Consider the following 27364-nt stretch of genomic DNA (forward strand, 5'->3'; position numbering starts at 1 on the left):
CTTGGACGAGATGGGATGGGGGGGAAGCGCATCCATAGACATGGGACAAACTGTGGCCTTCTGATATTTCGGCGTTTTGAGGAGGATGGCATTGATCTTCCAGGACTGGTTCTTGGCTCGCATGGGAAAAGGCTGGCAGGTAAATACGTCAGACAAGCTAGAGAGTAAATCATCACGATCGTTTTAAACTTGTGTCCCGTCGTCTCACATGCTGATGATGAGAAGGTAGCATTTAGGATGAATGCAAATGTTGATGTCACAGAAATGACTTGATGACTGCCGGGGGCTTTTGTCGTTGGTCGTCGTGCAATTGGTAGCACTCGGCGGGCCGTCAAAAGGTGACAGTGCGGCGCCAGCTGGCGGCCGCCACTTCAGGCAGCACAAGCCCCCGTGGCTGCAGCTTTAAACCTCGAGACTTCAAAACCAGGTGAAAGAAATTGGACGATTCACATTCCATGCTGCCACGCGATTCCTTTGAGCGACAAGTTCTTATTCTTACAGAGGTTTTGGAGCAAATACAACACTCTCGCGTTGGCCACTGGGCCGCGCCTGACATATCTGGTCCCATCCCTGTGAAGACCCAGGCCGAATCAGTTGTGGCGAGAAGGGAGTTCACATTTAGTCGCTGGACAGGGTGGTTACGAGTGGAGGCCCCGACGCTATGCTTCACAGCAACTCCTAAGCATCTCATATAAAATTGAAGATGGCGATACCGTCAGGCCGGACGGCCTTTAAGAAGAAGGATGGTGTCTTGACCTTGACGCCGGACCAGCATTCTGTCATCTGGACTCCAGCACCTGGGAATGGCCCGCCGACGGTCTCCCTGGTGATTGCCAACATCTCAAGTGAGCTCCAACCAGACGAGGCAGCTTCTCCATGACTGACAAGGGCCACAGACTTGCAACAGACACCAGACAGCGCAGCAAAGGTCATGCTCAAGATCTTTGAGAAGCCTCCAGATGCAACAGAACAGGTGCCTTATCTATTCCACTTCACATCACCAGAAGCAAGGTCCGAGGCCAACGCCATCAAAGACCTGCTCTCGAGGCTGTTGGTCGATATCCGCTCCGGCGACCCCAACATCCCCAAGCCCTCCGGCAACTCAACACCGAACGCGGCCAACGGCGCAAATGGTGCCGGCAGCAGCGGTGGCGGTGCCGCCGGCGGTTCGGGGTCCGGGTCCATGACGTTCGCCAGCTCCGTCAACGCCAAGCCGAACAGCGCTCGCTGGTTCGACGACGCCCAGCTCAAGGGCGACATTGAGCTGCAGCAGTCTCTTATGAAGAAGGACCGCACGCTGCACCAGACGTACATGGACGCGCGCGCGACGAAGCCCGAGTCAATATCGGACGCGGCCTTCAACGCGCAATTCTGGTCAACGCGCACGAACCTGCTGCGCGCCCACGCCATCGAGGTGAACCAGCAAAAGGGCGCCTACAACGTCCTCCCCGCGATAAAGCCGCGCCTGGAGAACGACGTGCTCAAGCTCGACATCACCGTCGAGATGGTGCAGCTCATCATGGCGCAGCACCCGCTCGTGAAGAGGCTCTACGACGAGAACGTGCCCAAGGTCCCCGAGAGCGAGTTCTGGTCCCGCTTCTTCCTCAGCAAGCTCTTCCGCACCCTCAAGGGCGACAGGATCACGGATGAGAGAAAGGAGGGCATCAAGCGCGACGCGCTGTTCGATGCCCACGACGCCAGCGAGAACACGACCATGTTCCAACGGAAGAGCATGGCGCAGAGCGTGCCGCACATCATTGACGTCTATGGCAACGAGGAAAACCAGGGCGGCTTCCGGAGCGGGAACCAAAAGGACGTCGAGATGCGGCCGCGCAAGAACGTGCCCATCGTAAACACCCTCAACAGTCTCAGCGAGAGAATGCTCGCCAACGTGGCTCCATCGGACCGCGACGCCGGGGCCGAGGCTGAGGAGGACTCGACGTGGGCGGAGATCGCCCTCCGCGATCTGCGAGGTGACACCAAGGAGAACAAGATCATCCTCAACATCAAGGAGCAGAACCGCTTCTTTGCGAAAAAGGACGAGGCCAAATCCGCGAACGCCTTGGCTTTTGCCAAGCAGAACCCGTCGGACGTCCTCTTCGACATCCAGACCGACCTCGAGACCATCGAGACGGACGGCGCGGGCGGCCTCAACCTCCGCGCGGGCATCGGCATCGTCGACGATAGCGACAGCGACGAGGACGCCTCCTCGCGGCGCGCCCCGCACGTCGGCTCCCGCGCCGCTCGAAAATCCGCGGGCGACGACATCATGAAGGGCATTCGCCAGCGCCGCGCGCAAAAGTACGGCGACACGACGGCGGACGAGACCCGCCCCATGGGACTACCCATCGAGGTCGCAGAGCGGTGCCAGCTGACGCACGCCACCACGGTCGAGTTCCTGCACCAGTTCTGGAACGCGTTTTTGTCGGGCGACCCGGACCGCGCCAACGAGCTGCAGTACCTCGTCGAATCGCTGAAGCGATCGGCCGAGCGCATTCACGCCGTCGCCGACGAGGCGGAGAAGACGCGCGACGACATTATCCGCACTAAGAAGAAGGAGATTATGGATCACTACAAGGCGACGGGGAAGAAGATTCGCGGCTGGCGGCCCGAGCACGAAAAGGGTGGAAAGAAGGCCGTGTTGGCCATTATGCAGCCGACGCTGGAGGCGTTGAAGAGGGCACAGGGGGATTACCAGCGGGCTCTTGCTGCCGAGGGGGTTCAGCTTTCCACCGAAGCTTGAGATGCATGATAGGAGGTGGTTTGGGGGCAGTGGCAGGTAATAATACGTCTGGGTATGGCGGAGAGGGAACCCAGGGTTGGTTGTACGAGAGATATCAAAATGCAAATCATCGAAAGCTTCATTCAAGAATAAGCAAACACATCACCGAGCCATATACGCTCCTCTTTCCTGAAATTCAGTGTGCGAGCAAGTCATGCCAAGTTACCTCGACACAGTCTTGGGATTCACAGTGAAAACGCCCAGGTATGTTTTTGCCAAAAACCATCTCATAAGGATAGTCATTCATAGCCTATCTCGCCCTCTTTCTTTTTAGCAAGTCTTTAGATGCTACTACCTAGATGGTTTCCTCTCGGTGATAATACAGTTTTTCACGGCCTTTCTATAGCCCGTATTTAATACACGATGAATGTCCTCAAAGGAATCTTTATCGCGTAACAAAATCGTACAATCGCGAAGCCCGCCCATACACAGTCGGAGGGGGCTTCAACAGCCAGAATGACATTACACAAAAGAAAACGTAATATAAAATGGACCGCAGCACAGCTCCCGCAGAAGCACGTCTCAAGCAACAGCCTGCCGTACCCTAGCCTCCTCAGCATCCGTAGAAGTCGGCAAGACACCGAATCCCATGCCCCTCTTCTTCTGGCTGTTCTTCGCCCTGACGTCCCCGTACTTTTCATCGAACCGCCGGATACTCTTGAGGCTGTCCATGTCCTCGCTGACGCTCGCGGCAATCATCTTGAGCGCCTTGTCAAAGTGGTGCTTCATCAGCGTGCGCTTCGGCGGGAAGACATAAGGCTCCGGACCGGCATGCCGCGCGGCCTCCTCGCTCTCCTCCTGGACGGCCGTCATGGCGGCCGCGACGCAGAGGTTTTTGAGGTCGGAGCCCGAGTAGAGGACCGTCCTGCGTGCGATATCATCGACTGAGATGGAGGGGTCGAGGGTCTCGCCCTTGAGGAGGATGCGCAGGATCGAGGCGCGGTCGCCCTTGAGGGGCAGGTCGACGAGGATTTTCCTCGGCAGCCTACGCAGTACAGCATCGTCCAGGTCAAAGGGGCGGTTCGTGGCGACCATGATGAAGGCCTTTGTGTCGCTCATACCGTCCCACTCCCGCAAGAACTGGTTGATGGTCTCGCGGTGCGCGGCGCGGTTTCGCTGTCCTCTGGCGGCAAGAAGAGCGTCGGCCTCGTCGATGAAGATGACTAGTGGGCTCAGCTTCTTGGCGAGCGAGAAGAGAGCTCGCACGTTCTTCTCGCTCTGGCCGACGTACATATCGTTGATGCTGGCGCCGCTGACTTCGAGCATGTTGGCGCCACTCTCCTTAGCGACAGCCTTGGCTAGGAGGGTCTTGCCAGTCCCGGGCGGGCCGTAGAGAAGACAGCCCGGTATCCTGTCGGTAGCGAGGACACCGTAGGTGAAGGCCTCGGGACGGACGAGCGACAGTGACGTCAGCAGCTTGAGGTTGTTCTTGGTTTCCGGGTCGGCGTGGACGTCATCAAACGTTGTCTTGATCTCACTGCTGTTAACAAGGCCGCTAAGGAGCTTCTTCTCGTAGTCATTGTAGTTGCCGGATACGCGGAGGCGTTCGGGTTCGGGCTTCTGCATGTCAGGAGAAGAAATTCCACCGCCAGAAGAGGATTTGGACCGCGTCGGCCGGTCCTGGATGCGGTGCATCTGGGCGGTGCTGTAGCTGCTGGATTCAACGACGTCAAAGAGGACTCTCCATGACTGGTCAGGGCTGACGGTGCCCTCACAGGCGTAGAAGAGGCGAGTGATGTGGTATACGTCGGAGAGGGGGAGGATGGAGGTTGCCAGGACGCGGGGGATGAGCGAAACCTCCATATAAGAGCCGTGCGTATCGTCCAAGAGGAATTGCGGCGGTGAGGACTTTGACACGCCGACGATGCGCAGCTTGCTTGTGTCTCGCGATTGGCCAGAGATGCTCTTCAACATGTGCTGAATGTTTCGCAAGTTTTCTTGCAGATAGTCGTTGGCCTCGTAAATCTTCTTGGTGTTCGTAGCGTCGGTGATCCGCTGGAAGTTCAGGGGTAAGGGTATAAGACATTCCTCTGCAGCGATTTCCTTGAGCGTCGATGCGTATTGCTCCGAAGGGTTTTCGTTGGATGAGGTGCCCACGAGGGTGACTCGTTTTCCGGCGCGCCACATGGTGTCCACGATGGTCCGAAGTCGACCGATGAGCAGAGCGCCCTCAAGCGTCATGTTGAGCTCAACAAAGTCGTCCACGTGGATGATGAGATTGCGGTCAGGCTCCGACGTCATCTTCCTAGCCGAGTTGGCAATCTCCTCGAGAACGGCGTTGATCTTCAGGTTTTCCCAGCGATCAACAGAGGGGAGGATGTAGTCCTTAGGACCTTCCCTGATTTTTTGCAGTTCGTTGTCCATGGGATTGCCGTAGCCGCCATCCACCCCGTGATCCCGAAGGTTGACCCAAGCCGCTTCGATCTCGCCAGTGAGATCTTCATCGTTAGGCTTAGACGGCTCCTCGGTCTTGACGAGACGTCCGTTCATCTCAGCAGCTCGGTATCCCAGCATGGAGATGGAACCTCGCGAGTAGGCACAGTCCTGTCCGATGTAGTCGCCGACAAGCACCGCCAATTCCTGCGCATCGAGGTGTATCAAATCAGCCTCCGCGCACGACGCAACATGCTTCATGAGCTTCTTTGTGTGGCTTCGACCCGTGTAATTCGGGATGTTGACGATGGTAAGGGGTCTCTTGAGCTCCCTGCCTACCGAGCTTGCGTCCGGCTGCAGGGAAAGCTCCGCGCACACCGCCGTAACAATCTCGCCGCGGATCCTAGGATCGAATAACCTCAATCCGTCACGTCTTAGCTTCGGCCTTCCCTCCTCGATATATTGCTCGACGAGCGATTGCAAAACGCTGTCCTGGTCTTGTGTTGGATCGGCATCCGTCGTTGCTCTAGTGTGTTGCGACAAAAGGTTCGAGAGAACGAACTTGTTGGAGTATCGAAGCATGTCTGCGAATTCCGTGGTTGGTAGCGGCTCGCGAGAGCTCTGCAGGTTGTTCGAAGATCGCATCTCGTCAATGGAAAGGCTCAACCACTGCGATGCCTCGGCAAGGATACGATTCCTCCTCTCAACGGCTTCGAGATTGCCCCGGCGCAGCGCAGTTTGCAGCTTCGCCTCGGTCCAAGATGCATGGCTAAACACCAGGTCCAAATCCTTCCAGAGCAGGTCGTGCCAGCGGGCGCCCATGTAGCGATGGTGCCACAGGTCGTTCGTGAGGGTGTTGATTCGGTTCTCGGGGTCGTACAGTGACACGCCGGTTTCGAGGAAGCTCTGTGGCAGCTTCACGGGTGGGAGCTCGTCAGCGGCCCGCGGCCTCGAAAGGCGCGCTCTCGCAGAGGCGAAGGCGCCGCCTCTCGACCGTCGAAAAGCCGATTCCGAAGATGCCGAGTCTGTTTTGCTCGCGTTCCCATCTCGACTCCTACTGCCATCCTCTTGCTCGCCGGCGGGTTTGTCTGGGGGCTTGGCGTCGTCTGCGCCGCCTTCAGATGGGCTCTTCCGCAACCTATAGGACGGGTGGAATTGTCGACACTGGCTGCGATGTGCGACCGAAAGCGTTAACCTTGACGATGCAGAGACTCGTGAGGCTGATGCAAGGCCCCGAGGCCCTATTGCATACATTCGGAAGGACAAGAAGAAAAATGCCAGCAATTGGCGGTGTCGTTACGTGGCAAAAGAGACCTTTCGTGCTGTCGAGCTGTAGAAGCCGGCACCGTGCTTAGTGAGAACGGCGGAATCTCGGCAGAGTCTTCACCGATGCACACCGAATGGCGCACACCGAATCAAATCACAATGAAATCATTCAAGATGGATCCTAGACCCAGCGACAGATGACTCAGCATATGTACTTAGATGGAATGAAAGATCAAGTCTGAGTGTAATTGTTTTTCTTTTGGGGATTTCTGGTAAACAGCTTATGGATACGGATATCATACATTTCCCTCTAACAGGAATGCAGGCTTCCTAGAGCTACTTTTTCTCAGAATATGATGTCCTCCCAAAAATCGACCTCCTCATAATCAGCAGGCGACGCCTTCACCCTCATCCACCACTCGTGCCAATTCCGCATTTGATCAAGCAGGCTCGTCATCAATTCGTGCATGTCCCAGTTAGGTCGTAATGAACCATGCCCAGACTGCGTCGAAGGCGTGCCTCGGTTATGTGCTGACACCGTTAACAACGGCCCCGTCGTGACCCAATTCCTGGTTATGTCGTTCCCTATATGCTCAGACCAGGTCAGAACCGTGGTGTCCTGGATCCTGAAGGTCTTATCGAGAGTTCTCAATCGGCGGAACAGCCCCGAGGCTGCTATGAATGGGGTTTCTTGGTTTTCAAGATACTCTTGTGCACCTTCGGCGAGCTGGCTGAACCAATGCAACATAGCCATGACGTTGTCCCAGCCTCGAGGTTCTATAGCCATTAGCGAGAACGCTTCGAGAGACGGTTGAAAAGCGTTGAGGAGCCAAGTGATTCGTCTGAGCGCATGAACATGCTCTGCACTAAGCATGCTCCCTCCTAGGGCAGATGCCCAAGCTAACGTGGTTGTGACTAAGGTAACAATACACTCAAGATTGTCTTCGCTGAGTTGACGAGCAATCGGTGGCAAGTTTATTGCCAATCCAAGGGCATCGCATAGAACGTCAAGCATCGCGTAGGCCTCGACGTTGGTTAAAGTGGCATGAAGCACTGCTGGAAGCATCTTGCCGAGGATGAACGACTTGATGGCATCATTCTGCAGAGCCCCTTTCAATAGGATGACTTCATGCGGCAGTCGACCACGCTGAAGAGCCCCCTTGAAGTTGTTGAGCAAGAAGTGGAAGAGAGTACTTGGGACTCTAGGGTCGCCTTCCGCAAGCTTGAATCCGTATGACTGGATCAACGCTGCCTGTAGCTGCGGGTCCTGCATGGGCGGAGAATACTCCTTGCTCACTTCCAAGAAGAACTTCTGTACGGGACAGATGTCTGGTCCGTGGGCCTTGATGAGAGAGACGATGCTGCGGACGAACTTGACATAGCTCGGATGCTCTGATAAATCAGCGGCCATGATCTGAACATCGGTCCGCATCTGGTTCATGATGGCATTGAGCACTCTCTCGAACTCAGAGCGCACGTTCTTCTTGGATGCAGCGTCAGCTGTATGCAGAGATGTTCGCATCCAGGATATCGCGTCTGGAAATGGTCAATCATCAGAGTCACGAAATTGAATTGTGCAAGTACTCACATTCGAAGAATTCACGATTGGCCAAGTAGCCTGGGTTGACGACGAGACCTGCTTTGTCCGGGATGAAATGATAGCCCTGTCGCTGTAGCTGCTGTCCGAATTGGTTCTCAAATCTCAGGCAGTGGCTTGGCTGTACGATGATTGAGAGCCACAACAGCAAGAGACTTGCTCCAATATCCTACGGCATGTTAGCTATGACTTTTGTAGCATGCATCAGCGGTGGTCCTTACCTCCAGGTTGACCGTTGCTCCCTTCTGCGCAACGATAGAGAGGAAGAGTGGAAGATATTGGCGTTGTTCCCAGTCGAGCTTGTTTGAATCCTTTCCAAACAGACCATACTTGGTCGCTTTAAAGACCTGCGAAAGTGCCTAGCAACAGTGAGTAATTGATTGCCTCCTTGGAAATCAGACCAGTTTACCATCATTCCACAACGGACGAAGAGACCTATCATCGTCCCAGAGACAACGACAGATTGCTCAACGCAAAATTTTGGTACACTTGAGGCGCCATGTTTACCACGCGATTGATTTAACAGGAGGCAGCGTGCTGCTGAAAGAAACCCAGTGGCCAATTCGCGGTCCAGCATCTACGACATGGTTAGACATTTACACAAGGCAAGAAGAGGAATATGACTTACAAGAATAGCATCCTCTGATTCCAAAGTTCGAGAAGCCATACTGTCTTGGCTATCATCGGCTTCGTTGAAGACAGATTCAATCCGGCCCAGAAGACGTTCCAGTGTAGTTAAAGAGGCTTGTAGGAGTGTGGATGGGAAGTCTGCTGGCAATGTAGAGAAATGCTGGAAGACTTGCTGTAGTTGGTCTGCAAATGATGTCAGTTAAAGTACCTTACGCGCGACGTCCGGCATGTTGCTTACAAGGGCTAGAAGCAAGTCTTGCCAGCTCCAGACTACGTGCATGTTGCACAACCTCCATCGAAGATTTGACTGAGAAAAGCATGATCTCCATGGTAGCAGCTTTATTTGTGGCCACAATGGAGTTCATGAGGTCTTCGCTGACGTTGTTGCTATCATCCTTGGACAGTGCCAAGAACTGCTGTTGGATATCTGCTGCGGCCGAGTTGTACTGATCCAAAAGCTGCTTGAACACATTGGCCTGCCAGCTCGCCAACGGATTGAATGATGCAGCAGACTCGTCGTGTACAACAAACCTTGCTAATTGATTCCAGGCCCGCAAGTTGATCAGACAGGCTTCCTTGTGAGAGCTAGCAGGTATCACCAGCTTCTCCAGGTTGTGGATGCCCGGACGAAGATCAGCTGGTGCTGCCCAGAACAGAGTGCACAAAAGATCGTGGTGGTTCCTGAGAGCTGCTAAGTCATGTTGATGGACGTTCTGTTCTTTGGAATATTGCCGGTCGTGGTTTGGCAGTGTGCGAGTAACCAAGTTCCGGATGTCGTTGACTGACCCTCTCTGCCTCAACTTCTTGATGGCTAGTGCCACAAGTTTGAGAAATATGTGAAAACACCTATCTTCAGGCTCGACATGAAGGGACGGGTCAAGGTGAAGGTTGTCTAGGAAACGAGCTGAGCGGAAAGCTTCTTCATTGCGCAGATGAGACAAGTTCTGCGACCCAAAAAAGTCGAAGATGGTGCCGATGATACCGCTGCATTTTTGCCAGCCCCATTGATCTACCAGATAGTGACATCTTGACACTAGTGCACGGCAGTAGTCGTTGAAGCTGGGCGACTGACGGGGGTTGTCGCTGTATAGTTGGAAAACTCGTTTGAGGACTTGCTGGGGTAAATGCCACCCTTCCAAAGGAATCAGGTGCCTCCTGTCGGCAATGATAACACCAGTGTCATCAAACTCGCACAATGGCAAGAGCGTGAACATTTTGTTCCAAAGGTTCTCGAACTCTTGGGAATCCATTCCACGAATGACGCTTGGTTGTATTATGCACGAGTACGTGACGTCCCAAAAGGTCATTTTAGGAATCCGCAGAAATTCCAGGACCTTCATCAGGAGCACCCAAGCATGTGCTACGATCTTGTCGCAGCGAATACCACGCTCACGGTATCCTAGAGTCTGAAGATCATCGTATAATTGTGTGACATCGTCCAGGCCAATGTCGAGTAGCAATCGGACCAGTGCTTCCGCAGTTTTTTTGAGGAGTGCCTCCATAGCAAAGCTCTCTGTCATGAGCGAAGGGCTTTTTTGACAGAGACGAACTGCGTAGGAGACGACAACAAATACGTTTGACATTATGTCGGCAAGTTCCCGACGTTTCGGCAAGTCGATGACATTTTCAGAGTCCAGGCGCGTCAAGAAAGACTTCACCACGTCAGAAACCCGTGCGATGAAGGAGCCAGCACTGGCATCGTTGGTGAAGCTCATCGCTTTTTGTACATAGTCTAGAACGAACCTTGCCGCTTCTTTCGCATTGGGTGCAATTCCCACAGACAGGGAAGGCTTGAGGATGTGATCGAGGATCCCGTCCATTACAATACCGAATTCGGAAGAGACTTGTTCGTTCCACGAGTCCCAGCGAAGTACCAATTCACCCAGACTGAAGGAAATCCTAGGGCGATGATTCCACAGCTTCTCTGGAAACTGATCGTATACTGCTGAACTGATCTTGCCACTGCCGATGAGTGTTGTCTCGTGAAAGAAGACCCCGCGATCCAAGGGGAAAATGTCAAAGTGCTGTGTATAGTGTGTGCCGAAAGGACCGAGGCCAAGAAGCTGATTGTCGTTGGACAAGGTCTTGGGCGTTTCTACAGGTGTAACCAACTCTATAGTAGGTAAGGGGTCATCCGCATGTCGAAATTGGGCTGCAGCAACATCAATACGAATAGGCTGAGCGGGCTTCCTCGGACGCTTCAATAGGGGCTTCTTGGTTACTGAAGGTTCAGGAGAGGCTCTAGTAGCAAGGCTGTGCAATGAAACGACTGAAGATGCATCGTCGAGAAAAGAGTCCAGATGCGCACTTCTCGATGACAACGACTGCGAGTGGCCACGCTTAAAGAGAGCGTCGAGTGCTCGCTTCTTCGCCTGAAAACCGATTCTACCCGGTTGTTCGGTCAAGTCGGCTTCAAGCTGCGCCGGTCGGTTGGTGGCATCCCGTGTGTGCTGACTCGTGATCGAAGTGCTTCTAGACATCGGTCTTGCCCTGGAGCGCGCGTCTGGCAAAGGTGTTGAAGGCGTTGAGCCTTCACGGTGAAGTTGGTCCGGCTGTATGGCGCTAAGGGCCTTGGGAGAGGACACATCACCGCGAGAGAAGACGTTGAATGGCAGTTGAGTGAGTGGACGCCTTCCAATTGTCCCAGTGGGCTTGGTTTGATTCTTGGTCTGTAATCCTAGTCGAGGTCGAATTTTGCCTCCTGTCCACTCTTGTAGCACTCTGCCGGCATCTACATTGTCCTTCCGCGTAGCTAGGCGTATGCTTTTGTTTGCGGGGTTGGATCGGCCCAAATGTCGTTTGTTCTGAGCTGTACGAGCTGCAATCTTCAGAAACTTCGGCGCATCTGGCTCGATGACATCCAAAATGCTCAACCTTGGAGGGGATACTCGAGCTACAGGTCGAGTACTGCTCGAACCGGATTTGAGATTTTTGGCAAAAGAATCAAGGCGCGAAAGTCCAGAAGATCGATTTCCACCTTTGGGGGGTCGCCCACGTTTTTTGGGATGGGTGTGTGGTGTCCGGTCGTTCTTCTTCTGTCTTTTGGCGGGTTGTTGAAAGACTTTGAGAGTGAATTGGCGTTTTCTGCTTGGAAGCATGTGATCGACCTGATCATCTTCAACGACGGAGCCGCTATCATCATCGTCGATTCGTTCCATCACCTCGGATCTCTCGAAAGGCAAACCTGTCTGGAGATTGTGAGAAGGGCGTGTGGGCGTCGGTGCCGATGTCATGTCATCGTCCGAATCATCGAAAATGAGCGCTGATGCCTTAGATGATGCCGAACGACCAATCCGTCGGACCGCTACGCCTCGTCTTGGCAACTTCTCGGGAGATTCTTCGGTACGTTGGTATTGAGCCGGTTTGGGACGATTTGCTTGTTGATCGAGTCTAAGCCAAGATGCTGGAAGAACACCTCGCATCCTCTTGGCAATCACCGCGCCGGCCTCCTCACCGCTGTCATTCTGGCCCTCTGACTCCCCTCCAGAATTGCTCTGCGCGTCTTCATCTCGAAAGCCATCTTCTGCTTCTTCTGCTTCTGCATCAGAAGTGCCCGCCATTGTCAGGTCGAACACCGGCGGCTCTGCGTCAACTGAACCATGCCTTTCAGACATAAGAGGGGACAGCAAATTGCCGTCCACGATAGGCTGATCATCGTCCTCCACAAATTCTGTTTCGATATTGCTCTCTAAAAGCAATGACTCAGGATCAACTCCTTGATTGTCGGCGGCAGACTGCACTTCCGGTGACGAGGACGGTGAAGACAGTATACCGTAAATCTCATCATACTGCTGAAATTGCGGACGCGAGGGCGAAAGTGTATCTGGAACCACCGCCTCCGTCTCTCTAACCCTGGCCACACTGCCTTTTCCACGTTTGCGCTTCTTGGTAGATCGGTTTGCCAACAAGTCGCGATGGATCTTATCAAGCGAGGGCAAATCATCGATGTCGGAGAAGCTAGTATTGTCCGTATCTCCTTGACTTGGTTGACTGCTCGGCCCCCCACGGTGCTTGGGGGATGACGTTCGGAGGGGCGACGCAGAAAGAGACGACACCGGCTGAGGACCGGAGCTCGGCAACCCCTCCAGGCCATTGAAGTGGCTCTCGTCTATGGTCTCGTTCGGCGCATCAGTAGTGGTTCCTTGGCTGTTATCCTCAAAGTCTTGCTCTTGAGAATCTTCCTCCGGCCTTTGTCGTCTTGGGGCTGGTTCTGTGGGTATTCTGATCGGCCGGATGCCATGCGACTTGAGAGCCTTGCTGTACTGAGCATTCTCTATAAGATATGGATGTTCCTGAATTGGTTTCCTCGGTCTGAACGAGCGTTCATACCGCACAGCGACTTGTCTAGCAACCTCCGCGTCCCTGCTCGAGCTTGGTACCCGATGAGCGGCCGCCGACTTCTGCCGTTCCTTCAACTGGCTCGGCGCTAGAGAGGCAACGGGGGAGGTTGCTGAAGAGGTGAATAAGGGCCTCGGGGGCGCAATATTACCAATATGGGACTGCGCGATTGGGGCTGCCACCTCTGCCTCCGGACTCGAACTAGCAAAGAGCTGAGCAGCCAACCGCCTCTGTCGGCTTTGTTGGCTCAGTTGCGGAGAGCCTGCCGGAGACCTTATGGGAGGCGGAAGGCTTTCGATGTTGTTCTCGACGGGGAACTCGGTTTCAGGAGCAGTGATTTTGACATAGCTCGTCGAAACGCTGTCATCTCCAGCCAGGGGATCGGGAGAGTCATCGCGGTCGTTGGGAAGGTACACACTCCTCGTCTTCGTAGTAGGTGCGACTACTTCGGGGTCAGGGTCGTCGAATTCCAAGTTAAAGGAATTGTCCAGCTCGTCCATATCCGATACTGATGACAGCGGCGAGGAGGGCGGCTCCTCGTCGACAGGCGCAAACACCTCATGGCGGGGGGTTGTTGCTCCATGCTTCGCAGTCGCGGCTCCTGGGCTAATTTGTGACGATTCGGGAACGTCCCAAATGCTTTCTCGAGCGTCCTTCGTTTGCGAAATATTGGCAGTGCGTTTCGAAGGTAGTTCGGGGTTCGGTAGCGACTCAAGATCCTGGCTATCGAAGTCGAGTTCGTCGTCCGAGTCTGGGACCTCACCCAGTTCTTTCCAGTTTGCCATGACATGAAGCGTTCATCATAAAGAATTGCACATCGTAAGCTCTGAAGCGGGAAGGGGCTTATTATGAAGGAGGCTGGTGGCCAAAATTTTGGCCCGTCTTCTTTGATCCGAAAGGCGGTAGTGCTTTCATTACCTAAGGAAATGGCACCGGGGCGCTGTGCAATAATCGAATGTTGAAGCAGACGCGTTCAGGCGGTTATTGAGCGCGTCTGGTGGGGCACAAGCTGTCGCACGCGGTAGCACGGGAAACCACTTTAGGTTAAGGTACCTCACTGTGTTCACCAACCTTCCAGTATCCGTGCCTGGAGGTAGTGTACGTCGTCCGTCAACTGAGCATGCGCACGGGCCCCGGCCGGTCCCGAATTTTGGGCGACCGACCGCGAGCTATCCCGATGATTACATCACAGCCGCTGTCTACTCTCAATTACAAGAGTAGCCGCAGCCTAGCATAAGAGCAGTGCTCGTGGCATACTTCGAACAATCTTACTATTCTAAGCCAGTCAAAACCCTCAAGATGAGCTTCAGAAACGTTGTGCCCATCGTCGTAGCTGTGGTAGCAGGCATTTCCATCAGTATGCAACCCCCCAACCCCCCCAACCGCCAACTACTCGACACCAGATGAAAGTTCTTTAGCCCGACTCAACAGTCACTAACTGTACCAGCTAACTACACGCTGAAGCCTGAGCTCGAACGGCAGCAGAAGCTGCGTGAGCAAAGCCAGCAACTACCCAAGACCTTCTCGTCTGGTGAACCGAAGACCTCCGAATTGCAGACCTCGAACCAAACAACATCTCAAGCTGGCGCGGGTACAGAGAACTGGAGACCGAAATCTTGAAGTTCAGAACGACGTCGACTCAACAAATAATCCATCAAAGAGCTTCCGGACTGCCCTAATATAGCTTACCTTCTGGCGACAAAAGTATCCATGTCCACCACAAACACATCTCATACTTCGGAGACCGTGAGAACTCTTCCAAGAATGGGAGCTTGTGTGCATGGGAATCATAACGGGCAAACGAACAAACTGTTCGCAGAGCTGGTTGGTCACTTTCTGAGCTCGTCTTCAAGCCTCAGAGAACTTCTCTCACTTGGAAGCATGCGACTCGGGATGAAGGAGTGGCCGTAGGATATTTGATAACACCAGAGAGCATGACGTGGTTGTTACACTAAACTGTACAATAAGGTATCAAGCATTCAATAATGGAAGAGCACTCCAAGTGGAGAGTGCGCGACTAGGAAAGAATGCGCTCATTGGTTGAAATGACTGGGTTGCACGAAGGATGACGGTCATCAACTTCGTTCGGCCGAGATGCGCCGTGATGTCAAAGTTATATTACCACAGAACCGTTCGGATGCTGCGGCCAATTGAGTACAGGAAATAGTAGAACACGGAAGCAACAAAATCTCTGCAAGATGCTCAAATAATTGAGCAATCCTCCAGTCGCATTTGCACCGTCGATACAAGATCATAAGCCGAAGCAACTGCGATCCCGGTCAAACGGCGCAACGGCGGTATTCGGAATGAGCCGACAACCGAGCCTGCAGCACTGAAGGTGACAGCAAGCAGCATAGACTGGAGCTACCTACCCGCAAAGCTCCCGTCAGCCCAGACACCGAGGTGAAGGAACCGGTAACACCCCCCGTGGCCCGCCCTCCTGGCCCAGCATCCGATTCCATTGGAGGGATGGCCGCCGCACAGGCCACAAATGTATCACGTGATCCTTCAATCACCCAGTCGCAGCCGGCGTATTGCAATCGAAATTCCAATCATACGATTGCCCGGAACTTCTAGGTAGCTAAAAAACCCTCTTCTTTCTTTTCGACGCCCATCACGAATTCCAAGCCCGCCCTCCCCCCCGCGACGCCCTGACCCAATCGCTCAACCGAGCTCTCCTCGACCTCGACCCTCCACTTAGCGATTTCGACTTTTGCCCCGACAATCCAGATAACAACCGACACAATGTTGCGCCCGACCGTTTCCCTGGCCCGTACCGGCCTGCGCGCCCAGTCCGCCGTCATCCGCCGCGCCGCCTCCACCCACGCTATCTCCAACCCTACGCTCGCCAACATCGAGAAGAGATGGGAGGGCATGCCACTCCAGGAGCAGGCCGATCTCTGGATGGCCCTGAGAGACCGCATGAAGGGCCCCTGGGCTGAGCTTACTCTTCAGGAGAAGAAGGCTGGTGCGTTGACTCTTTCATTATCCGTCGAGGAAACATGATCCGATGTGCCGAAAGGGGAAGAGAGGGGATGGAGGAGTCATTGAGGGAAGTCCCTCAGGAGAAGATCTTCTCTCCATCATCTATCGGCAATTATCAATTGCACGAGTGCGGCATCTATATATGCCATCCGACGCCTCAATTGACTTTTTTTTGATGCCCGACATGCAACGCCGATTCGCATGATACCCCCCCATCCCTGTGCATATGCATTGCGTCACAAGGAACTGTGGGAAAAGGACTCAAGAACCTTAGAAAACTAACGCAAATTGTCTCATGTAGCCTACTGGATCGCCTTCGGCCCTCACGGCCCCCGCTCCGGCACCCCTGCCGGCGAGACCAGCCGCGTCTTCTGGGGCGTCATCGCCGCCGTCGCTGCCAGCCTGGCCATCTTCTCCACCGTCCGCTTGTTCGCCGGCCCTGCTCCCGACACCATGACCAAGGAGTACCAGGAGGCTTCCAACGAGTTCCTCAAGGTATGTAGACAGCGGCTCCCAGTCCTCATCTATCGCGGACAAGTCACCACACTTCAATGGCTGACACTGCTCGCGTCCAGAAACAAAATTCCGACCCCCTCACTGGTCTCTCTTCCGAGGGCTACTCTGGCAAGGGCATGGTCCAGTCTCCTCCCAAGGCTTAATCGATATCCTTCCTTCCCTATCGTCTCTTAGAATCACAATCACAATTCGACCATGGCAGTGTGCCCATGTATTAAATGACTACTAGTAGAGCTGGCATGGGCTGGGGGGCTTGCGACGTGACTCGAGGACAACCATCTGCTTGGTGTAAATACTGTACTAAAAGAGCTGAATTCCAAGCACCTTTCCATTTGTTTCTTTACAACTCTGCCATGATGCCATCGACGAGAAGTCTACTATTAAACTACTACGCAAGTCCTGCTCGGTCACCTGTCTCTTGGACCTTATCGCTCTATGAATTTCTTTCAATGCTCACACGTCGAAGAGCGGTTCATCACTGGTGGTTAAAGGCAAGCCCAGTATGAAAGGCAGTGTGGAAGAGGAATGAACATGTGATAAATCTGTCGGATTTAATTTCTAACAAGGTGCTTTTGCATAATTCATGACAATTGTGATTAGTTTGTGTAACTTCTCCTTCTCCTTCCTTCCTCGTCTCCGTTTATCTCCCACTATCCATGGTCCTCTATCTCTCTCCGTTGTTACGGCACAACTTATGAGTGCTGAGAGATGGCTGACTCCAAGCCAAGCACCTACATACTGTTAGTCTCACAGGTCCTGTTCTTTGGGGAGGGAAATCGTACCAAGGCAGATCTGCTGGGAATGTAAACGTGAGTCCAGTTCTTCCGATTGTTCCACTCCATAGCAGTAGTGAAGAATCGAGTTCCCTCGTCGACCCGTGCGTGGCCTCCAAATTCTTTCGAGTCAGTGTTGAGGATGACCTTGTAAGAACCGGGCACATCAATGCCGATTCTGTAATCGGCGAAGCTCTCAGTGGGATGGAAGTTGAAAATGAAGACCACGCCAGCCCTTTCGAAAACGATGACCTTGTCATTCTCGTTCTTGAGAGAGATGTATGCCTGAGGCGCTGCCAACCAGCCGTACTTGGCCTCGGTAGTGTTCATTGCGCGGTCAAAGTTGTTCAGAGCTTGGTATCGGAGCAAGTTGTCATCAGTAAGGTTGAGCTGGCGTCGAGCATACCAGAATGAGTTCTGGTTGCCCTCACGCGGAAAGTCGAGCCATTCAGGGTGGCCAAATTCATTGCCCTCGAAGTTCAGGTAGCCTTCACCGCCAAGGCCGTGCGTCAACAGACGAATCATCTTGTGGAGAGCCATGCCGCGGTCAATGACTGGCGTCAATGGGGTCAAGGTTGACATGTTTGTATACATCTCGGCATCACAAAGATGGAACATGAGAGTCTTATCACCCACAAGCCTGGCTCAGTTAGCTTCAAGTGTCATAGATTTCGTACAGGGGGTAAACCTACGCCTGGTCGTGACTTTCTGCGTAAGCAATAGTCTTCTCGCCATGTCTCCGGTTCGTCAGAGTGAAGCAGATGTTGCCAATATCCCAGTTCTCGTCCTTCGTCTCCTTGAGAATCTTGATCCACATATCCGGGACGGCCATGGCAAGTCGATAATCAAAACCAACGCCACCAAGCGAGAGCGGCAGACAAAGAGCCGGCATACCAGAAACATCCTCGGCGATGGTAATAGCTTCCGGATATAAGGAGTGCAGTAACTCATTCGCGACCATGAGGTAAGCAATCGCCTCCTCATCAGCGTCGGGCCCGAAGTACTCGTGGTAGCCTCCAGAAAATCCGCTGTGGTCGTTAGCAAGGATACTGGTGGGTTCAAGCAAGTTTAGCACCTACGTTCCGATACCGTGGTGCAAGTAGAGCATGCTCGTCACACCGTCGAAACGGAAGCCATCGAAGTGGTACTCGTCCATCCAGAATCGCAGGTTGCTGAGCAAGAATCTCATGACTTCGTGATGGCCGTAGTTGAATAGCCTGCTGTCCCACAGCTCATGGCGGCCACGTGCTCCCTCGTGGAAGTATTGGTGGTCAGTGCCGTCGAATTCATTGAGTCCATCCAAAACATTCTTGGAGGCATGGCTGTGAACAACGTCGAGGAGCACAGTAATTCCCATGCTGTGAGCTGTGTCGACCAATTCCTTGAGGTCTTCCGGGGGCCCGTAACGACTGCTAGCGGCGAAGAAGTTATTGATTTGGTACCCAAAGCTGGCGTAGTAGGCATGCTCCATAACTGCCATGAGTTGAATAACATTGTAGCCAAGGTCTCGGATTCTGGGCAGCATGTTTTGGGTGAACTCCTTGTAAGTTGCAACCCGCAACTCGGGTGAGGAGATTCCCACATGGGCCTCGTACACGCGGGCACTGCGAGGCTTTTGCGGTCTCGGGTACTTGAATTCGTACTTTTCTCCCGCAGGAGGGTTCCAGAAGCGAGCATCGTAAGCTGGAGATACGGACAGATCTTGCGTCACGTATTTGATCCACGCAGGCAGCCGGTCGACACGCTCGCCACTAGGGAGTTGCAAGGAGATCTGTAATCATATGAGCCCTATCACGTCTCACAGGCACTGTCAAAATGAGCATACCTTGACTTTGGAGTTGTGAGGAATTGCAGCTTGGCCGTTGGTAGCGGGAAGAGTAATTTCGAAGACTCCGAAGTTGTTCTTCTTCATCTCATGAGAGTTCCGGTCCCAATTGTCTGTCGCAACCTAATCAGCGGGGGCCAGTGCCCGGAATGCAATGAAACTCACTAAAATCACCAGTCAGGAAAGCCTGAGTGGCGTTCGGTGCCCATTCTCGATAGACAATATTGTTGTCGTGGTCCACATTGAATCCGAAGATTGAGGTACCCTATTAACCCGACTAAGCTCTTGGACTGAAGCTATGACCTCATTCGACCTACCTTGGAGAACTTCTCAAGCCCACCTTCAGTATCATTGATTTTCTTGATCCAGTCCTGAGCGCGGGAGTAGCGCCTCTTCAAGGATTCCTGAAAGGGCGACAGCCAGGGGTCAAGCTTGACAACACCTGACATGTTTAAGCCAATGGTCCTGCAAGGGGATAATACCAGGATGTTTACCAGTGCCGTCAGTTGGAAAGCCGTCGGCAGCGCCGCTCGGCCCGTCCAGGGCGATGGAGTTGGAAGAGTTTTGGGCAACAGCGGCCATGTTGATTGATGATGATGGAGCTTGTCGTGGTAAGACGAAGTTGACGGTGCGGGGCAGAGCCGCGGTTGTTTGAGCTGAACTCGATCTAAAGTAGGGACGATAGTGTACGTCAGGTGTCGTTCAAAGGACGGTCGGTGGTATGAAGTAGGGTAGGGTGGGAAAGGAAGAGGCAGCGAGGGGGTGGATTGGACGCAACGGAAGCTCTCCGTGCAAAATGTTGAGGTAAGGTGATGTGAGGTAAGGTAGGACAGCTATGTGACGGCAGAGCCAAGTACCTGAGCTAGATGGTGATTTCACGCCTTTCCTAACGTAGGTCGGTAGGGGTCTGGAGCTAAGCAAGGAATGCGCAGATTGGGACCAATCTCTTCAGGAATTGGACAAGTCTGGGGTTCTCGATCAAGCGTTGGGTTCGGTGTAGAAGAGTCCGGTCATCGATGTCGAGTAGGGAAATGCAAGGGAGAAGAAAAAAAGGCAAAGGTGATTTAATTGCTTTCTTGGGCGGACGTCAGTGACAGTGTGTTTGGATTGCCTGATAGTTCCCCCGCACTGCCGGGATAAGCTTGGGATGGGTTTAACCTTCCAAATCACAGGACGAAGAGGGAAGGGAGATCTCAAGGTATATGAGTTGGCCCTGTGTGTGGTATGACGTCGTGGGGCAACGCAGCTCGCATTTCACAAGAGCAGCCCGGTCAGTACCCGTACCTAACTAAGGTACCCCATGCCTCTCGATAGGAGGAAACAACCACGGCACAATGGTCCAGGCGTTTCTCTAATAATGGTTGGTCTGGCGCGATCAATTCAACGAGAATTGCTGCTTCGTCGGGAGTGGTAGGGCGCTAACGCAAGGTAGGAACGAGAAAAATTATGCTGCCGCCACGCGAAACCCCTCTCTGGGGACACTTGTATACGTACGTCTCAACAACAAAAATTCACCAGCCGAGTCCAAACAAATAGACGGCTGACCAAGGCGCCGTGCAGTCGATTGGACTCATCGCCACCTCCGGCAGGGGTGGTTGGCCCCCAGCACACCCACAGCGCACATCCAAAGCAAAATGGGACGCTGAAGGTCGAGGCACATTTAGCGGCTGAAACTCCGCGTTGGTAAGGTACTCAAAATTTACTCGGCAACCCCGTCTTCTCACTTGATGAACTGATGGAGGCGTTGCAAGCCTGTTTGCCGGTTTTCACACCTTGCTCCTTCGAGGCGAGAAAAAGAGGGTAACTTCGATAGGTAATACCCTCCAGTGACCACTAAGGAGAGGATTAAGGAACAGGGGAGACGAGTACGAGTTATCAACATCAGCATTAGTGGGACCGATATTTCGTTATCATCGCCAAATGCCATCACTAATACGCCGTGGGTCCTGTGAGAATTGCATGCCAAACGCACAGTGGTGGAGCTTTTCTGCCAACATGAACTCTGGGGGCGGGCTGGAGGCGCAACTTGGTAGTCTCGAGTGAATCATGCCAGATGCAGCAATTATCCAACGCGTTCCTCCACAATTCTGCCAAATGAGCTGGCAACCTACACGGCCCAAAGTCCAAGAAAAACAATACGCTGGAGTAAAGTAGGCCGACGTTGGCTATCACGGTCCGCATTAGGAAACCGTTACAGGCGGCGGTGGCGGCGGTTTCCAGGCTGCCAAAAAGGCCTTTCAAGCAGATTCTGTTCAGCAGCGGTCCCAGCTACGGTTGTGTGATGCGCCGCCTCGTTTCCCAGCTTCAACGGGAAGCCATAACATCCTTTGAGTGCCTATTATCGACAGCTTTTGGACAGATACGATGTGCAGCCCAGATTTGGATGAGGACATGGGCTAAGGTACGTGCGCACGAACAGCTCGTCGAATATGTCCGATCCGGCTTCATTACATACCACTCCAGAACGGGTCAGAGCCTCAGATATGCCAGTGACCGCGGCCGGGGTATATCAGGCTAACGCAAGCTTCAATGCTATGGGAATTGACTTTGGGAAGTCGAGCAATCTAGAAACGGCTCTCGAAGGACGAGCTCGATAAGAGCTGGTAGCTTTCCCCAATGTTAGCCGCTCCTAAGCGCTGTTGTGCTGGAGCTCCAGCTCCTCAACCCCGCATCCGGGCCACATGAACGCCGACAGCTCTGAGCAAGGTCCCTTATCCGGCTTATCTATCAGACCAGCCACACGCTCACGACATCCCCTCCGGTCACCGGACTCCCCGTCATCACCATCAACAAGTCCCGAATACCAAGGTACAGTCCGAGACCGACGGGCTAGAATCACGCCGACATTTAGGTTATGGTCCCTTGACTGGGCACCCGGAACAATGGCTCTATCCTCGCGGCCACAGGCCTACACATGCGCCCGATGCTTGCTCCTCTCAAGCGCCAAGCGTACCTTCTCCGCCTCCTCCGCTGCTCGAACCGCACCGAGACGTACGCAGGACTTCAACTCTGGCTTCACGAGCAGCTATGATCCGACTAGTGATACTGGGCGCGGGCCCATGTTCAACAAGAACAGCTTCGGAGTTCCGCAGTTTTATCCCCGAGATCTGAAGAAGCGCGTAGACGACTATGTCGTAGGGCAAGACCGAGCGAAGAAGACGATCTGCTCCACAATCTTCAACCATTATCAAGGGGTACGGCGGAGACGGTATCAGGAACATGAGGAGAAGCTCCAGAGGGAAAAGGCTGAGAGGCAGCGATATGCCCGAGACAGAGACGTTCTTGAGAGGCGTGATGTCCATCCTGTTCAAGGTCAGCGAGGTCGTCAATCTGTCTTCCAGCGCTTTCCAGCTGATGACGAGTGGCCCCAAGATGAGTTTCCTGGCCATGCTGAATCTACAAAACACCTGGACGAGGGCTATGAGTCGTCCTCCGATTTCGACGGGTCCTACCTTGCCGAAGAACCTGCAAACCCCCCTCCTGTCAAGATTGACAAAAGTAACCTGCTGCTCATTGGCCCTACTGGTGTCGGAAAGACGTACATACTAGAGTAAGCTTGGTTTGATTGCCCTCAAGGTCTGCCAGAAATCTAACATGGGATAGGACTCTTAGCAAGAAGCTCAACGTACCGTTTACGATATCCGATTGCAATGGCTTCACCCAGGCCGGTTATATCGGGCAGGATGTCGAGACATGCGTAGAAAGACTATTGATCGAATCGAATTACGACATCAAAGCTACAGAGCAGGGAATCATCGTTCTGGACGAATTTGATAAGCTGGCGAAGCGGGAGAGCATGAACGGTCGCGACGTCGGTGGAGAAGGCGTTCAGCAAGCTTTGCTCAAGCTCGTTGAGGGCTCCAAAGTTACCATCAACGTCAAGGACAACCGCTCATCACGATCGACACCGCCTATCACAACCAACTACACCTCTTCGAACTCATTGTCAGCCCCTCAATCTACCCCACCCCAGGGAAAGGTTGATCAGTACACGATCGACACTACAAACATTCTGTTTGTTTTCTGTGGCGCTTTTGTTGGTCTCGACAAGTTTATTGTACGGAGAGTATCGAAGCCTTCCATGGGCTTCGGCTCGGATTTGAAAGGGAAACATGGCCTCGCTGGCAATCAGCACGACTTGCCGCGCCAATCGTTCTCGCATCTGCCTCATGTTGACCCCGAGGCGCCAGCATCAGCATACACTCCCTTAGACCTCACAACACCGGTGGATCTACAGGCGTTTGGGTTCATCCCCGAATTGATTGGCCGAGTACACAATATCTGTGCACTTAGTCCTCTGTCTTTGAACGATCTCTACAGGGTTTTGACAGAGCCACGCAACTCTCTTGTTGCACAATATACTGCTCTGTTTGAAACATACCCTTCCAAATTACACTTTACTCAGAAGGCATTATACGCAATTGCCGAACGAGCTGCGAAGGCCGAGACTGGAGCCCGAGGCCTCAAGATGGAGATGGAAAGAGTTTTGGCAGAACCAATTTTCGACGCGCCGATGTCGTATGTCTTAATCACCGAAGGGTGTGTAAAGGGCACCGAGAAAGCTGGATACTGGGGCAAGGACGGCCGCATGGAACTAGAGCGGCGGATGGCCGAAGAGGACTCTGAACCTGGCTCGCCAGGAGGTGATATCACCTTTGAGCAGTATCGCGAGGCTGGCCAAAGTGGCGCATGAGCGTTGTCGCTGGCAACTAACAACCATACCTTTTGACATATGTCCGTTGCCATGGAGTACTGCAGTAGGCTAGGTGGCAAGTTGAATCAATGACGCACACAGGAATGGATATACTCACGCCCGATCAATACTACTCTTTGAACGTATAATGCTTCTGCAGGTCTCAAAAAATGAAAATTCATCGCTGCAACATGATTTGTAGGTAGATGCTTAAGTCCTTGGGTGAAACTTCTCGAGCGGAGTTGGTTGTCAATTAGGTATTATTAGAGACTCAATGCAGGCTTGATGTGGTCGGCGGAGACACCTCGGCTCGGACGGACATGGCGATGGTCGGCGGGGAGGAAGGGATTGAGGCGTGCTACCTAGGGGCAAGCTGGCACCTGGGGGCGAAGGCTCTCATCACCCGGGGGATCGGGGACACGTAGGCATTGCGAGCCCACAATGGAGTCCTTTCTCTTCTTCAGTGCCTGGAAAGCCTGGGAAAGGCAACAAGGCCCCAACATTTGCAAGATTCACCCGCAGTCCCCACGCCGAGTGGAATCCTTCAATTCCAGGTTGTACGGCCAAGTTTGACAGCTTCGAGCGGAATCGAGCCAGGCCAAAAAAAAAAAAAAAAGTTTCCGTCATTTCCTGAGGGCGAAGCTCCCAGACTGGGTGCTCCAATTGAACCCGAGCGTGGACCCGGTGTATCCCGGAGAGAGGAGCTCAGCCGAATTGAGACTAGCGCAGCGAGGTAATTTTTTCCTACTCGATATCCGGTCACGTGATGTCCCCGAGCAAAGCTCTAACCGACGAAGCGTACATCCCGAGCAAAACTGCTCACTTCCTCCTAAGTCCTCCTCCAACTTTCAACCATCACCTCTCCACTCCCATCCGAAGTCGCCCTTAATCATCTGTGAAGATGTTCAAGAGGTTGGTACCAACTACCTGATCGAATTTTTGAACCGTCTCGCGTTCAATTGGCCCCAATTGAGCTAACCGGTCCTTCGCAGCGGCATTTCCTCCTTCGCCCGGGCGGCTCGCCCTTCCTTTGCGGCGAACGCTTCCCGTCGCGCTATCAGACCTTCCACCTTCAGATTCCCTGCCTCCAGCAGATTTGCCAGCACTGCCGGTGTTGGTGATGGAAAGATCTACCAGGTGAGTGATGCCTTGCTCATCCCTTCCGCTAACCCGAGGGCGATATCGGTTACTGACAACAAACCAACAGGTTATTGGTGCCGTTGTCGACGGTTCGTATTCACCGAAGTAACCCCTTCAAAGGGGTTCGATCATCACGAACCCATCAATACTGACACGTAGATACAGTCAAGTTCGACACCGCCAAGCTCCCTCCCATTCTCAACGCCCTCGAGACGACAAACAACGACCAGAAGCTGGTTCTTGAGGTCGCGGTACGTACCCCGGCGGCTGGGAAAATATTCACTGCAAAACAGCAAAAGTCGAGTTTCATCTGACACGTCAGTACAGCAACACTTGGGTGAGAATGTCGTCCGCTGCATTGCCATGGACGGTTAGTATCCCCCCCTGAAAAGTTTTCTTGCGCTCGTACTCACAATCCCCCTAGGTACCGAAGGTCTCGTCCGTGGCCGTCCTGCCACCGACACTGGTGCCCCCATCACCATTCCCGTCGGTCCCGCGACTCTTGGCCGTATCATTAACGTCACTGGTGACCCCATTGACGAGCGTGGCCCCATCAAGACCGAGAAGCGCCTCCCCATTCACACCGAGCCCCCTCTGTTCATCGACCAGTCCACCACCGCCGAGGTTCTCGTCACTGGTATCAAGGTCGTCGATCTCCTCGCTCCCTACGCTCGTGGTGGAAAGATTGGTCTTTTCGGTGGTGCCGGTGTCGGCAAGACCGTCTTCATTCAGGAGTTGATCAACAACATCGCCAAGGCCCACGGTGGTTACTCCGTCTTCACTGGTGTCGGTGAGCGTACCCGTGAGGGTAACGATCTGTATCACGAGATGCAGGAGACTTCCGTCATTCAGCTTGACGGCGAGTCCAAGGTCGCCCTGGTGTTCGGTCAGATGAACGAGCCCCCAGGTGCCCGTGCCCGTGTTGCCCTGACTGGTCTTACCATTGCCGAGTACTTCCGTGACGAGGAGGGACAGGATGGTGAGTTGAGAATTCGCCAACCTAAATGATGAATTCCGTGGCTAACAAAATTCCAGTGTTGCTCTTCATTGACAACATTTTCCGTTTCACCCAGGCCGGTTCCGAGGTGTCCGCCCTTCTGGGTCGTATCCCCTCTGCCGTCGGTTACCAGCCCACCCTCGCCATCGACATGGGTGGTATGCAGGAGCGTATTACCACCACCAAGAAGGGTTCCATTACTTCAGTCCAGGCCGTCTACGTCCCTGCTGACGATTTGACTGATCCCGCCCCCGCCACCACCTTCGCTCACTTGGACGCCACCACCGTCTTGTCCCGTGGTATCTCCGAGTTGGGTATCTACCCCGCTGTCGACCCTCTTGACTCCAAGTCTCGTATGCTGGACCCCCGTATTGTCGGCCAGGACCACTACGACACCGCCACCCGCGTCCAGCAGATTCTCCAGGAGTACAAGTCCCTCCAGGATATCATTGCCATTCTGGGTATGGACGAACTTTCCGAGGCTGACAAGCTCACCGTCGAGCGTGCCCGTAAGATCCAGCGTTTCCTGTCCCAGCCCTTCACCGTTGCCCAGGTTTTCACTGGTATCGAGGGTAAGCTGGTCGACCTGAAGGAGACCATTGCCTCCTTCAAGGCCATTCTTTCTGGTGAGGGTGACAACCTTCCCGAAGGTGCCTTCTACATGGTCGGTGACTTCGCCTCGGCCAAGGAGAAGGGTGAGAAGATTCTGGCGGAGTTGGAGAAGAACTAAACGATTCGCGACGAAAATACCAGATGACGTCGAGGATTGGGGCGATAAGCCTGTGTATAGAAGAGGAACGATGGAACGGGGAGGTTTCTTAGCTCAATCCAAGTCTCTTTTGTGAGCTGTGTACCAAGAAATCTACTTAATTCCTCTTGTAGTTGAGAGAATCTCCTTATTTCTTCAGCCGTTTTCCCCCCATGCCAGTGACATGCCATGCTCTCCAAGAAGTGATATTCTACTGGTGGTTGTAGCTCATGTCGTTTGTTGCGGCGAATGGCTGGCGCGTCGATCTTGGGACAGGTTTGTTAATGATTTTCTGGCACGGAACTGACAACATCCTCTGCCCGAAAGTGCTCACTAAAACCACGATACATTCTCATCATTTGGCCAACAAAAGTTGACGCAGCTGCTTTGATGGCTTCGCCATGACTTATAATGATCGAATTATGAAGTTGATCTGTCGGAAGTCACAGACAAGGTTCGGTCAGTCAGTCAACCTTACCGGACACCGTCATGAAGTCATATACAATGTGCCGTGGATTTCCCGCTGGCTTTACCGTGCACGATTACCTTGCTGTTTTCTTAGTGAGATGTTTTCAAGCCTGACGCGTTCCTCAACGTCTTTGCTGCACTTTTCGGTAACAATTTTACGTCTACAACGACTGCCTTCTAGCCCCCATCTCGAAAAGACTGGGTCGACGAGAATGACTGATAGTACAGTACTG

The 27364-nt window shown here is 53.5% G+C and overlaps 8 protein-coding genes across 8 annotated transcripts; 5 read left to right on the top strand and 3 right to left on the bottom strand.

Moving 5' to 3' along the window:
- Positions 1 to 703: 703 nt before the first annotated feature.
- On the top strand, positions 704 to 2743 carry CORC01_08518 (TFIIH p62 subunit domain-containing protein; the record flags this gene model as incomplete). The annotated part of the gene is made up of 2 exons (XM_022620148.1): positions 704 to 845; positions 897 to 2743. 2 exons carry the CDS (start codon positions 704 to 706, stop codon positions 2741 to 2743), a joined length of 1989 nt encoding a protein of 662 aa, XP_022473302.1.
- Positions 2744 to 3304: 561 nt separating this feature from the next.
- CORC01_08519 (ATPase) lies at positions 3305 to 6409 on the bottom strand (the record flags this gene model as incomplete). The annotated part of the gene is made up of 1 exon (XM_022620149.1): positions 3305 to 6409. The coding sequence occupies one exon, from the start codon at positions 6407 to 6409 to the stop codon at positions 3305 to 3307; it is 3105 nt and encodes a 1034-aa protein (XP_022473303.1).
- A 358-nt stretch (positions 6410 to 6767) lies between these two features.
- Positions 6768 to 13771, bottom strand: CORC01_08520 (Mus7/MMS22 family protein; the record flags this gene model as incomplete). Its single annotated transcript, XM_022620150.1, has 6 exons — positions 6768 to 7957; positions 8010 to 8187; positions 8240 to 8377; positions 8428 to 8595; positions 8647 to 8831; positions 8887 to 13771. 6 exons carry the CDS (start codon positions 13769 to 13771, stop codon positions 6768 to 6770), a joined length of 6744 nt encoding a protein of 2247 aa, XP_022473304.1.
- A 514-nt stretch (positions 13772 to 14285) lies between these two features.
- CORC01_08521 (uncharacterized protein) lies at positions 14286 to 14606 on the top strand (the record flags this gene model as incomplete). Its single annotated transcript, XM_022620151.1, has 2 exons — positions 14286 to 14343; positions 14434 to 14606. The coding sequence occupies 2 exons, from the start codon at positions 14286 to 14288 to the stop codon at positions 14604 to 14606; spliced, it is 231 nt and encodes a 76-aa protein (XP_022473305.1).
- Positions 14607 to 15731: 1125 nt separating this feature from the next.
- On the top strand, positions 15732 to 16630 carry CORC01_08522 (cytochrome c oxidase polypeptide 5; the record flags this gene model as incomplete). Its single annotated transcript, XM_022620152.1, has 3 exons — positions 15732 to 15954; positions 16273 to 16466; positions 16547 to 16630. 3 exons carry the CDS (start codon positions 15732 to 15734, stop codon positions 16628 to 16630), a joined length of 501 nt encoding a protein of 166 aa, XP_022473306.1.
- A 549-nt stretch (positions 16631 to 17179) lies between these two features.
- CORC01_08523 (alpha amylase) lies at positions 17180 to 19667 on the bottom strand (the record flags this gene model as incomplete). The annotated part of the gene is made up of 8 exons (XM_022620153.1): positions 17180 to 17218; positions 17270 to 17900; positions 17953 to 18288; positions 18340 to 19031; positions 19086 to 19198; positions 19251 to 19350; positions 19403 to 19527; positions 19580 to 19667. The coding sequence occupies 8 exons, from the start codon at positions 19665 to 19667 to the stop codon at positions 17180 to 17182; spliced, it is 2124 nt and encodes a 707-aa protein (XP_022473307.1).
- A 2300-nt stretch (positions 19668 to 21967) lies between these two features.
- CORC01_08524 (ATP-dependent Clp protease) lies at positions 21968 to 23778 on the top strand (the record flags this gene model as incomplete). Its single annotated transcript, XM_022620154.1, has 2 exons — positions 21968 to 22635; positions 22689 to 23778. The coding sequence occupies 2 exons, from the start codon at positions 21968 to 21970 to the stop codon at positions 23776 to 23778; spliced, it is 1758 nt and encodes a 585-aa protein (XP_022473308.1).
- Positions 23779 to 24679: 901 nt separating this feature from the next.
- On the top strand, positions 24680 to 26645 carry CORC01_08525 (ATP synthase F1; the record flags this gene model as incomplete). Its single annotated transcript, XM_022620155.1, has 7 exons — positions 24680 to 24690; positions 24771 to 24915; positions 24986 to 25007; positions 25084 to 25169; positions 25246 to 25288; positions 25343 to 25897; positions 25954 to 26645. 7 exons carry the CDS (start codon positions 24680 to 24682, stop codon positions 26643 to 26645), a joined length of 1554 nt encoding a protein of 517 aa, XP_022473309.1.
- Positions 26646 to 27364: the final 719 nt, after the last annotated feature.

Source organism: Colletotrichum orchidophilum (genome assembly GCF_001831195.1).
Source record: "Colletotrichum orchidophilum strain IMI 309357 chromosome Unknown Scaffold_73.1, whole genome shotgun sequence".
Classification (NCBI taxonomy): Eukaryota; Fungi; Ascomycota; class Sordariomycetes; order Glomerellales; family Glomerellaceae; genus Colletotrichum; species Colletotrichum orchidophilum.